The sequence below is a fragment of the Populus nigra genome, chromosome 4 (assembly GCF_951802175.1).
Source record: "Populus nigra chromosome 4, ddPopNigr1.1, whole genome shotgun sequence".
NCBI lineage: Eukaryota > Viridiplantae > Streptophyta > Magnoliopsida > Malpighiales > Salicaceae > Populus > Populus nigra.
Genome location: NC_084855.1, coordinates 4567781 through 4580234, shown reverse-complemented (window position 1 = coordinate 4580234; position 12454 = coordinate 4567781). Strand labels below are relative to the sequence as shown.

Genomic DNA, 12454 nt, shown 5'->3' with positions numbered 1-12454 from the left:
CAGCAAATTCTATAATTCTCTTTACCGTGGATCAGAAAAGAAAAAACTAAGCGCTTCAGGATTTTCAGAATCGCAATGGAATGAAAATGCAGGAATCAAAAACTTTAATTTTTCTTTTAATTTTCAATCTCTAATTTAAGAGATGAGAAATCAAGTTTAGCAATGGAGATAAAATTATTATTACCACAAATTACTATTGGCATTGGTTTCGGTCAATAAAATGCTTGATTTTGATGTTAATAAAATAAATTTTATTTAATGAAGTGAGTTATATTTTGATGTTTTTTATGTTTAAATTATCTAAAAAAAATTTGAACCCCGAAGACTTTATTTTTTATTTTGGAGTTGATTTAAGTTTTTAAAAGATTTTTTTAAAGTTACAAATCTATTTATTAAGGTGTTTATAATATTTTTTAGATGTTTTTAATAAAAATTATTAAAAATAAATTTTTGAATAAAAATACTTAATCCTTGTTTTTTAGCTATTGTGCCACCACAATGGCTAGAACATAAAAGAAAATCACATGACATGTCATCTGTTTTAAATTTTTTATTCGTTTAAATTTTATTTTTTTATGAGATAAAAAGATATTTTGCAATTGAAAATAATTTTAATATTTTCAAATAAAAATAAATTTTTTAATTCAAAGTCAAACCCTAATTAGTGAAACAAAGTATTATCCACTAAAAGAAATTTTGCTTTTTCAGAGAATAAGGTACTGTTTGGAAACGCGGCTGCGGCCGTGTTCTCAAAAAATTTGAAATATTTTTTTTTTTTTTGCTAAAATTTAATATGGTTTGTACATTTTGGATCGTTTTGATGTGCTGATGTCAAAAATGATTTTTAAAAAATGAAAAAACATCGTTGGCATGCATTTTGGCACGAAAAGTTATTTGAAAAGCACCCGCAACCACACTGCCAAACACGCTCTAAAAATTAAACCAAGCGCGCGACATAGGCTTTTTCATTCCTGTCCATGCACGTGAACCCTGCTTTTTTTTAACTTTCATTAAAAAAAAAATTAATTTTAATCAATGATCTCATTCTGATTTTTTAAATGCTTCGCTCAACATTTTTTTTAAAATAGTAACCAGTCCTTTTGATTTTTTTTTCACAGTACTTTAAAAAGAATACTGTAATATATTTTAAATTTTTTTCCTCTTATATTTATATGAATAAGTTGTATTTGCATGATGTATTTGTAAAAATAAAAAACATTTGTTATTAACTCTCAAAATTAATCTCTAAAATTAAATATATAAAATAAAAGGATATCCAGAGTAGAATACTAGCACATGTATCTTTAACATGCTTTTACTAGATCGATGAACTTCTTGATTTATTATTTAATTATCGTTAACAATTTATTTCTTAATTTATCAATTCATGTGTTTTATAATTAATTTTAGTAAATATAAACACCATCTTGTAGTTTCTCAGTTAAAAAGATAAATGATACTCAAAAACACGCATCAACACCTTCTCATATTACATTAGAAATTAATTTAAAATCCTATCTGAAGGTGTAGAGCGGGTTAGATGACTGGTAATAAGTTAGAAAGCTTGTAAAGTGTGATCATGTGCTTCTCTGTAAAATCAATAGGTTGTCATCATATTTTGTTTTTAATCATGCCCTTCTACACATGAGTGATTTTTTAGAGGATATTTGTCTACACTGTAGTTTTAGCTTTTAAAATAAACTGCATAAATAATATTTTTTGTAATGTTTAAACTCACTTGACTGTTGGTGTGTGACCCATATAAAATGTGTTTGGACCATAAATTTGCTGAAAACTGCTCTCAGCTGCTTCCCCGCATCCTGCGTCCCACAGTGGAGAGTGTCTCCACTATTTTGGCTGGACCGGATCCAGTCCAAAACTAAATGCATTGAACCGGGTCCGATCCAATTAAAAAAGTTTAATTTTTATTTTTATTTTTAATTATGTTTTATTCGAAAAATTAGAAGGAAATCGCTTGACAACATAGCATTTGTAGAATTTGATAACAATCCCAATTTTGTTTCTGATGATATTTTACCTGATGTTGTTGCGCTCTTCAAAAAAACCAAAGAAACTGTAGTCCTTATCGGATGGATTTCATACGTAATGGAATTGTAAATAGTTTAATGAAACAATAAAAAATATTTTATATAAGTATTATTTATTTCATGATGTAATAGCAGTAGTTAAATTTACAATATTTAAATTAAAAATCATCAATATTAATTTATATCTTTTTTAATTATTTTATAATCTTAATTTGAAAAGTATTCTTAATAAAACATTGAATTACTTTTTGTTCAACTTCAATTTCAACTGCAGTTTCAACCAAGTATATATAAATATCAAATTAACCTCAACTAAAAGTACTTTTTATAAAAAAAAAATTCCAACTACAACCATAAAAGCTACCACGATACCAAACACACTCACGTGAATCATGTCATTCTTACATATGAGTCATTTCTTAGATATAGATAGTCCATTTGTTATGTGAAAAATATTTGTTTAATAGAATCATTTTTTATTATATCATTATTATTATTTAGATATATAAAGTAAAATATTTTTTATAATACCATTATAAAAATGGTTATGGCAATTATGATGGTACTATCAATGATAATTATGGTTATAGTATTTGTGATACTAATAATATTAGTGATAATAGTGGTAATGATAGGATGATAGTTATTATGACAATAACAACACTACCGATAAAAATAAAAGTTACTTTATTATTGTTATTGTTATAGTGTTTTTAGATAAATATGACTGGATGATGATAAAATAGCGGTTACATTAATGATAAAATAATGGTTGTGATAGTAGATGGCGGTATTGGTGATGTTATTAATTATAATAGCAGAGTCGATGATGGTTATGATTGTAATATTTAAAATATTAATGTTATTGATGGTAATTACAATGGTTATAAAATATTTATTGTTGAAATAGTAATGATAGTAACAATAATAATAAAATAATTACCATTCTAATATCAAGTTGGTTGCATTGATTATTGTGAGAAAGATAATAATGGGGTAATGATAAGACAGTAGTTGCACTAATAGATAGAGATGGTAATGAGATGTGCTTGATATATATTAAAATTTATTAAAGTCAATAAAAATTTGTCTCAAGGTTAGAATATTTTCTTTCAAATTAACATTATTCAGATAAAAAATAAATACTTGTAATTGGCTTAAAAAAATACTTTAAATCAATTTACTGTTCAGTGCTTATTTTGCAAGATATCAACAAAGCAGAATCTTAAAACCAGATATTAAATGGACGGGCTAAATCATAGTAAACATATTATTGATATGGTCAAATTGCTGGTTACTTGCTTCGTGATCGTAGCAATCCATACATCTGGCGGACATTTGACCAGGCAGTGAAGAAAAAAATCAACCTTTACAGCGTCATTAGAATCCATCCGAAGAGGTATAAAGATCCTGATGCATTGTTTTTTTTAAAAAAACTTTTTAATTTATAAGATTTATTTTTTATTATTTTAATAAACTTGAAAAAAATAAAATATTAATAAATTATTTTCCAGCTTATTTGTCATGACATAACTACTAGAAAATATTTTTCAACTTATTTTTCATTATACTACCAAACATTAAAAAATAATTTATTTTTTAAAAAATTATTTTCTAACAAATAAACTGGGCTTAAAAATTTGGACCACCGCCTGACTTGATAACCTCAGAGCGGCGTTGGATGATAACATATTGTGCAGCCCAAAGGCCAGGGCAGAAGGCAAAGCTGGCCTTAACTTGTTCGGCCCAGAGAAACCACATGGCTTATTTTCAGCTTTAGGGTCTGCCTGTTTTGATGCCATTGTGACTCGGAAGCAACCACATGGCTTATACCACCGATTCTTCATTTTTGGGTTCCATTATCCTTCTGTCATTCAAAGAACTCAAATCCTCGAAACGCAATTTTTGTAATTCAGTTGCCTGACCACGCGAAGCGAGGGACCATGAGGGAGATGAAGTAATTAACAATGAAGTGCATCCGTTGAGAAGCAAGTGGTTCGGGCTATGCAAGCTCAAAAATATCAAGGATTTCTTGTGAGCTAATTGAACCTGCTCTCTCCTCGACCTTTAAATCATTTTTGAACCAAGGCCTAAGCGATTACGTCTTCTCTAATAAAGTATTTCTTCTAGGATTTATTTAAGTCTGCTTCTAATATTTAAATCAAATATAGAAATGAATTCCATGGTAAAACATGGGAAAAGGCATTGCATTCATAACAAGAAAAACCATTAAAGTATACAACTTATGAAAACACAAACGCTGAAATAGAACTGGAAGAATGTTCTGCTCTATTATTCCCAACACGAGAATAAAGTATACAACTTTTCAAGTTTTTGTCAGCAGTAAACAAGAATAATCTACCTTCAAACTACAAAAACAAGGCCACCACACACAACGTGCAGGAGCTTACTATAACTAATATGCCTGGAAATTAATTAGTAAAATCCACTGTTTAATTTTTGTTTCACTTAGGATAAGGCAAAATCAACAGAGCAGGCATCCATTTCTAACCAAATTCTACAACTGAGTCTAGGGCTCACTCAGCTGGCTGGGCTGGACCGTCCAATCTGAAACCCCGGCCACGCCCACGACCCCTGCCCCTGCCTCGTCCTCGCCCTGCATTGTCAAATAGTTTTAATTTCAGACGGAGAGCATATATCATTTTTACACAATTTCAGCAGTTCACTGTGCACACTATTGTGCACTCCAGCATCACTTATTTGACACAATGAACTCATCACAGAGACATCCAAGAAATAACTCACTGTTCATCGTTTCCTCTCTCCTTTTCTTTTTTCAAATTCTTAAGAATGGCATTGCTGTGATGGTAAACAAGTTTTGTGATACATGATTACACTGAAATAGAACATGATTATACTAGGTGCGTTATTTTAAAATGCTAAACCCAGCAAGCATTTATGAAAAGAGAGAGAAGCAAGGAACAAAACAAGAGGCAAAAGTTATAAAATGTGAACAAAAAGCAATACTGGTTTCTGGATACTTCCAAAGATGGAAGTCAAAATATTTTCAGAGATGTCGTTATAAGAAAATAAAAAACGCTTGATTTGGATTGTTAAATCAACAAACAAAAAATCATGCCAGCATATAAAATGAATTGAGCAGTACCATGCAGTAAAACTGTGGAAGAATTCCATGATTCAATGCAAATGAGAGAAAGATGTGCAACTGTACAAGGGAGACAATTAGAAGCTTTCTTTAACGCAAAGCTTGCCAATCATCAGCAAGAAAAGAGGTTTTCTACATTATTCTGTACCTGTTACACATTTTATTCATAACATCTCAAAAATCTATTGAGCAAGAGTTGAAGTTATAATAACATAATTAGAAATCTTACCACTGCCTTGGCCAACAAATGCTCCACCACCATAGTCATTATAACCACCCGACTGTTGTTGCATATATCCACCACTATAACCTCTTCCACGGCCACGATAACCCCGTCCTCTTCCACGACCTCTGCCCCTGCCACCATATCCATACCCACCATCCCTGCCACCATATCCATACCCACCATCCCTGCCACCATATCCAGGCCCACCATCTCTGCCACCATATCCACGTCCACCATCCCCGCCACCATATCCACGCCCACCATCCCTGCCACCATATCCACGCCCACCAACCCTGTCACCATCTCCATTGTGCTCCACCACTCCATTGCTATTATTTCCTGTGTACAGAAAAGAAATAAAGTTATGGTTACTTTCCCAAAATAAAAGCAGATATAATGAAAGAGATACACAAATGGCAAGGAAAACTATTAGTCCATGGTGGAAAAGATCCATAAGCCAACAATAGAACTTGAAGTGAAAGTTGCTATACTATTTTGTGAAAGTCATCCAGCTATTTAGACATCAGCATACCACCAAAATTTTCTGTTTATCTATTATTCACATAAGCGGGAAAATATTACAGAGATCAAACAAAAACAATTTCTCTGTTCAGGGCATGTAGCAGATATATCTAATTGCTTCGCCAGAGTTGTTAATGTCCAATGTTCACTGCCAGAAATGGTGACACCTGACAGCTTATCTGTACACTCATTTAGCCAACAAAAAGTGAAGCAGTTCAGGTGAGGTAACGGAACTGGGTACCTCAGAATCCAATTAAAAAGAAATTGCTCAGCAACAGCTCATATACAGCATGATTTGGCTGGTTTACTTTGACCCCTAAATCCCAGCCAGTATTGCTTCAAAAATCCATTGCCTAATATAAAATATCTACTCGTTAAAAGCAACATGGCATGCAATATACAGACATTCACTCTAGAAGCCATAAATTTGATAATAAATAGTTAGAAACAAAAAACACTTGCTGCCGCCCCCAACCAATATAAAAAGAATTAACATAGTAAACAATGTTAAGGTTGCATCATATATTACCTCTACCTCTAGCAATCCCTCGACCACCACGCCCTCTTCCCTGCCTCCGAGGAGAGCCACCCTCTACATCAACAAAAACAAAGAAAAAGTCAATTGACACACCACAAAGGGATTGCAATCAGAAAGAAAAGTGGAAGATTTTGCATTACCTCCTTCATAATCATATTCAGCCAAAGGTTTCACTTGATCAGCTGGAATAGGTGATTGATAGCTAGAGGCGAAGTAATAAAATGGTATTAAAACAAGGACTAAAAGTTCAATATAATACATCTTACACATTTATGCATGTGTGCAGATGTACACATAAGTACATTAGAGACTGCAGTGAGATGGTATTAACTAAAATTTGACTCAATGAAACCAAAGTGTGGATTTAGGCACACAGCAAGATTCAACTCACCCTGTGGAGGATGTATCCAGTTCCTTCTTGGATAGAGTAACTGTTATCACTGATACATGACGAGTGGTTTCCAGGCTGCATTACCAAGAAACAAATCAGCCATTGCCATTAATAAACACAACGCACCATAGAGGGGAATAGAGAAAGTTCATGAAAAATCTTACGGGAGAAGACCCTCCTCTAGTGGCTCCCACATGTCAGTTATATCAGTAGAACCAATAGATGTGTTCTGATGAAGACCAGCAATCCTTCTCTGAAACAGAGAGGAAATTCTCAGTATAATAAGGTTCTGATGATAAGTTGCATCCATATTCTTGTGCCTCCATGTTTATGTGAATGAAAAAGTGTCGAAGAATTGAAAAATACAAATTAAACAGGGAAAACAGCAAAACATTATCACGTTACCTTAATCAATTCAGCAATCATCACAGTCTTGTTTATGGCTCTGCCCATGGCCTTGAGAGAGATTTCATCAGATCCTTTCTCCTGTTAAAGCCCGACAAAAAATAAAATATCACCATCAAATCCAAAGCTATGCCGCAAGTAAATGAATAGTTTACTTATAGATACACCACCAATTCTTCGATAAGGTGGGTTTGCAAACACTGATGACTGCCAAGAAATATGCAGTTTTAAGCAGATAAGAGCAATAGCAACCGTGACTCTCATTTAGCACGGACACGACAAAGTGAAACAGAGCTTTCTAAAGCACCATCTGCTAATTTCACCCACAGTAGTACTACACAGGTATCAAAACTTAACAAATCACTGAAGCTTTTGAGTAAGGAAAAAAACTACTGAGATTTATTATGCTATGCTATTGCAGTTTTAATTGCAAAAAAAATAACAAACAAATATATATATATATATAACAGCCTAAAAAGCATTTTGAAAAAGTAAGAAATAATACCAAGCACGCGCGTACTCTACTTGTGAGGTCAATTTATTAATCAACATTGTAAAATTAAAAATAATTTATCGAAACAGAGAGAGAAGAACCTGAAAGAGCGTAGTGGCATAAGTAATGTAGTTCCTCATTCTGCCTTGAGTAGTAATGCGAATCTCATTCTCATTGATCGGCGTTTCGTTTCTTGGCTTCTCTACCCTCTGGTACCGATCCATTCTCTATGACACCAAAAATACACACACTGTTTTCAGTTCTCGCTTTAATAAATCACGCACATAGATCTGAAATCACTAATAACAACGACGATTTGAAGAAGCTAGGGTTTTATTTGTTAGTTACTACAGTACCGTTTTGAGTAGCAGCGCAAGTTCCTCGTGTGTTATTTTTCAGTTGCCAGGAGATTGTGGAGATAAGAAGAGGGGGGTAGGGTTTCTTCTTTTGTTTTTTGAAAAGGAGGGCGGTCGCTTCGGCAACGAGACCGCGTTATTAAACTGATTTTCTTTATCATGACGTGGCTCCTTGCCTTCGGCTATGATTGTAATTGTACTTTCCTCCTATGTGTTTTGTTGCCATGGAAAGAAGCATATCTGCCAAGCGATGTCGTTTTGGATCTGTTTGTAGGGATTTGACAACTCGGGAACACGCCTGCGCTCTTCACTTTTTGTTCGCTTCAAGCACTTACTAAAGTTTTCTTTTTCATTTTTAGTCATTTTTTTTCCAGTTTTTCTTTCCAAGTAAAAAATTAAAAAACATTTCATTTTTTAAAGTTTTAGAATATTTTTCTAGTATGGAAAACTGAAAAATATTTTCGTGTTATATTGTTTTTTATTTGGAGAAAAATAACAAAATAAAAATCGTGTTCAAATTAAATATATTTTTATGATATTCTTTATATTTTGACATGCATAATAATTTTTATCATTATTTTGAGAGAAAATTCTCATCTAATTAAATTGATTGAGATACTACAAGAATAAAAATAACAATATAATATTTCCATTGTTAGAGTGTATAAATAATAAAGTTTACCCCCATAAACAATATTAATTAAAATACAATAATTTACTAGTGACTATTATAATGATTCCATGTTATTGTTGAATGCCTTCTTGCACCATGCCAGTACCATCCTCTTCTAGAAATTTCAATCATTCTCCATGATATTCTATAAATAATTGATCAGACAAAAATAGAAGTTTAGTAAGAAAAAAAGAGAGGGTATTTTCATCTATTTTTTATTTTTTATTTCTATTTTCTATTGCCTTGCCGGCATGGCCTAGTGATAAGGCTGGGGACTGCAAATCCTTTTTCCCTAGTTCAAATCTGGATGTCGCCTGATCAACAAAAAACACGAAATTCCTTGTTTTGTTTTGCTGATATATTGTCCCAAATAGAGACAGCGGAGGAAAAAGATTCGTGATATTTCCAAGAGCTTATTTTGTTTGCGCTTTGCAGAAAATGTTACACACGTATAAATACGTCTGGCCATATGAAGTTAGTCACCTACCACTTTTCAAGAAGAATACATTGAACTGGACTGACAAAGGCACATGCATAGGCATATGAAATTCATCTACACACATCCTTCAACATTGCACAGTAGAATAGCAAACCATTCCTCAAGTTATCTGTTAAAAAGTTATCCCCTCCGAAAAGAGGAGATAATTGAGGGCTCTGGGATCACTCACTGCATAAATAACATACAAGAAACCAATATTTTGCTCTCAAGGAACCATTTATGCCGCTAAAAGAGCTAGCAACCTTCTAAGCTACAAAGATTGCGGCCATTGGACATAAATATATATATCTAAAGCAAGTCAAGGTCATGAACCCTGTCATGGCCGAAATCAAAACACGTCCTTTATATCCTTTTATTTTTCTTGAAAACAGAAAAACCACCACATAATTTTGAAGCTCATAACATAGATCAGTTTTTTCACAAAGTAAAGCAAAACGAGAGATCATAGAGATGCAGCCCACAGTATATATATACTGGTATGTCTTGTGTTTATATTTAGTTGGGGTTGCAATGTATCCTGAAGGACATGCTTTATTGTTGATCCACTTAAACTGGGGGCGAATTAAGAACATTAACACTAAACACAAGTAACACAGGCCTAGACAACATTACAAGCTGCTCTTACTACCTGTTCAAAAGCTAACAGTATAGCTTGTTCATCCAATTGAGCAGTCGATAAAAACCCAGCAAGAGAAAGACATCAAGCATAAAAATGCCATAATTGAGTTGGCCTAAAGAACATTACCATAAAATTTTGAATTTTTTAATCAAATAATCAGAATTTATAGCGAGAACACTTAAATGGGAACTTAGAGATTAAAATGCAAACCCTAGATAAGCTGCCAAAATTTTTGACGCGAACTAGAACCCGATTATGCAGTAGAGTGTCATCCATTTTCTCCAATTACCATCCATGCTTATCCAATGCTTTCTTGAATAATTAAGCCCTTCGAAGAAAGCCACGCCTTTCAATAGTTAGTTGACCCATCATTTCTTCCCAAATGAAGGCGTACTCTAGAGTAGCTTCACTGGTATCTAAAACCATAATCCAATGCCATCCCATCAGGCTTCAACATCTAAAAAGCCAACCCATTTCACTTCATAGTCCAAATAATAAAAGAAGATAAAAGAATTTGATCACAATTTATCTTGAATATATATTATTTGTTTTCGTAACAGCACATGTAGAATTCATTGCATATAATTTGTTTTCGTAATACTTGCAAAAAGAAGACTGACATCTTAAAGCATATGTTTAGTGTCCACATTTAGCAACAGGTAAGAAATTACATGAAATCAAAACAAGTGTGTTCAGGATCAAATCTAATTATACTATATAATGGCTTACTGGTTGTTGTTTCTGGTGGAGTCGCTGCTACTGCTTCTGGAGGCACTGCTAGTGATGGTGGAGTCGTTGCTGCTGATTGCCTCGGAGGTGATGAATTCTGGGTGGCGAGAATAGAGGATGGAGAAGGAGAAAAACAATATATATAAAAGATAGGGCCGAAACAAGAGTAAAAATGATATACATGATTTAATTGTAATTTAATAAAAAGTGCAAGTTCATTTTTGTCAGAAAAAAAAAATCATTAACTTGAAAAAAAGATGAAGCGTGTTTTGCACTTCTCTTCTTTTAATGGGTGGAAAATTTTGGAAAACATCTTTTTAGATGTTTTCCAACCTGCAGTTATATTATGGAAAAAATTTTAAAAAATCAGATTTTTTTTCTAATTTGTAAAAATATAACATTTGAACACAAACTTTGATTTCCATGTTTCTTTTTCTTTTTTCCTGAAAAAATTAGACTAAAACTCCATTACTAAACACACCCTAAAGTTCTCATGTACGGTTGACTTTGCTAAAGTAACAACGGCCTTTTGGTTGATTTTTAATTGTTGTCGATAAAATTATAATTAAAAAAAAAAATTAAGGGTGGTCAGTGAAATATAGTGGAATAAGACTCGTTACACATTGAATTGCTAAGGTGTAAAGCCAAGAAAGTTCAAAACATGGATTAATTGACATTATCAATTTAAATAGGGGTTAATCCATATCTTCATATATATTTTTCCAGAGTAAAAATATCAATTTACCCTTTAATCAAGAAAAATTAATTGTGGGTAGAGATGTTTTTTATTTTTTGCTTTTTTTGCACTGTACAATTACTTAAATACCCTTTAAATTTTATTTTCTTAAACTCCTATCTAGGGGTTTTTCATTGGAGTTTTTGGTAATTATCAAATAGAATCGAGAGCAATTAGATCTTTTAACATGTATAAAATATATTCTAAAATAAAAAGTAGTTGACACATGCAACACACGTATCGACGAGTGAAAAAAGCTCGTCCTTTTAGGTAGTGTGGACAAGCTCCTCCAGTGGTCAAACACCCTTTTCTACAACGGTATTAAGAACAATGCACCGAGATCTTTCTGATAATATGGTGTATGTCGGTGGCAGACCAATAATATGGCTACAATGGACTTTTTGCTTCGCCTCATTTTCTTTTTCTTCTCCTTGGTAAAATACAAGAGTTTACTTTTGTTTATTTTTTGTTTGCAATTTAGTCCTTATTTTTTTCTATTACTTTGTTTTTTTTTAATCTTTTATAGATTAATTTTGTTTTCAATTTCATTGCTAATAATTTGATTTTATTTAATTTTCATATCAAACTTATTCCTCATTCTTTTAATTGTAATTTATTTATCCATCTATCATTTTTTTTAATTGACTTGTTTTTCAATTTCATCTTTTGATATTAAATTTCAATTTATTTTTATGTCAAATTTAGTCCCTTATATTTTTTGTTTTTATTTGTTTTAATTTCATCTATCGTTATTTTGTGTTTTAGAATTTTGTTTCGTTATTTTTTAGAGTTTGCTTTGTATGGGATAAATCAAGATATTTCAGATGTTAACACGAGTTGACTCGAAATGTTTTTTAAATTTTTTTTAATTTTATCATTCAACGTTTTATTTATCAAGAATTAATATCCATGCTTTCTTTTTTCATTTTCTAATTTGACCTAATTTGTGGCGTAACCTGAGACACCTATGTGGTTAATATTAATTAACAGAATATTAAATGATGTGGCTAAGTGAGTGCTCGAGAGTATAGTAATTTTTGTTTTTGTGCGTTTCAAAAATATGTTATTAAATGACAAGTACTTTTAAAAACA

The 12454-nt window shown here is 32.1% G+C and overlaps 1 protein-coding gene and 1 long non-coding RNA gene across 2 annotated transcripts; both read right to left on the bottom strand.

Annotated features, from left to right (window-relative positions):
* Positions 1-4291: 4291 nt before the first annotated feature.
* LOC133691406 (uncharacterized) lies at positions 4292-8265 on the bottom strand. Its single transcript, XM_062111896.1, has 9 exons — positions 8107-8265; positions 7852-7977; positions 7258-7338; positions 7017-7105; positions 6853-6927; positions 6602-6663; positions 6453-6515; positions 5405-5740; positions 4292-4665 (listed from the first exon to the last, which is right to left on the bottom strand). Exons 2-9 carry the CDS (start codon positions 7972-7974, stop codon positions 4586-4588), a joined length of 909 nt encoding a protein of 302 aa, XP_061967880.1. The 5' UTR covers positions 7975-7977; positions 8107-8265; the 3' UTR covers positions 4292-4585.
* A 1461-nt stretch (positions 8266-9726) lies between these two features.
* LOC133690801 (uncharacterized) lies at positions 9727-10858 on the bottom strand. Its single transcript, XR_009841503.1, has 2 exons — positions 10627-10858; positions 9727-10354 (listed from the first exon to the last, which is right to left on the bottom strand). It is a non-coding gene; the product is annotated as an uncharacterized LOC133690801 (long non-coding RNA).
* Between the last annotated feature and the right edge of the window lie 1596 nt (positions 10859-12454).

Excerpts from the sequence above, each read along its gene's own strand:
- LOC133691406 (XM_062111896.1), bottom strand. The coding sequence starts at position 7,974 with ATGGATCGGTACCAGAGGGTAGAGAAGCCAAGAAACGAAACGCCGATC. Across the intron at positions 7,339-7,851 it reads ATGCCACTACGCTCTTTCAG|GAGAAAGGATCTGATGAAAT; the intron begins GTTCTTCTCTCT and ends GGGCTTTAACAG. Across the intron at positions 5,741-6,452 it reads AGGGATTGCTAGAGGTAGAG|GAAATAATAGCAATGGAGTG; the intron begins GTAATATATGAT and ends TTCTGTACACAG.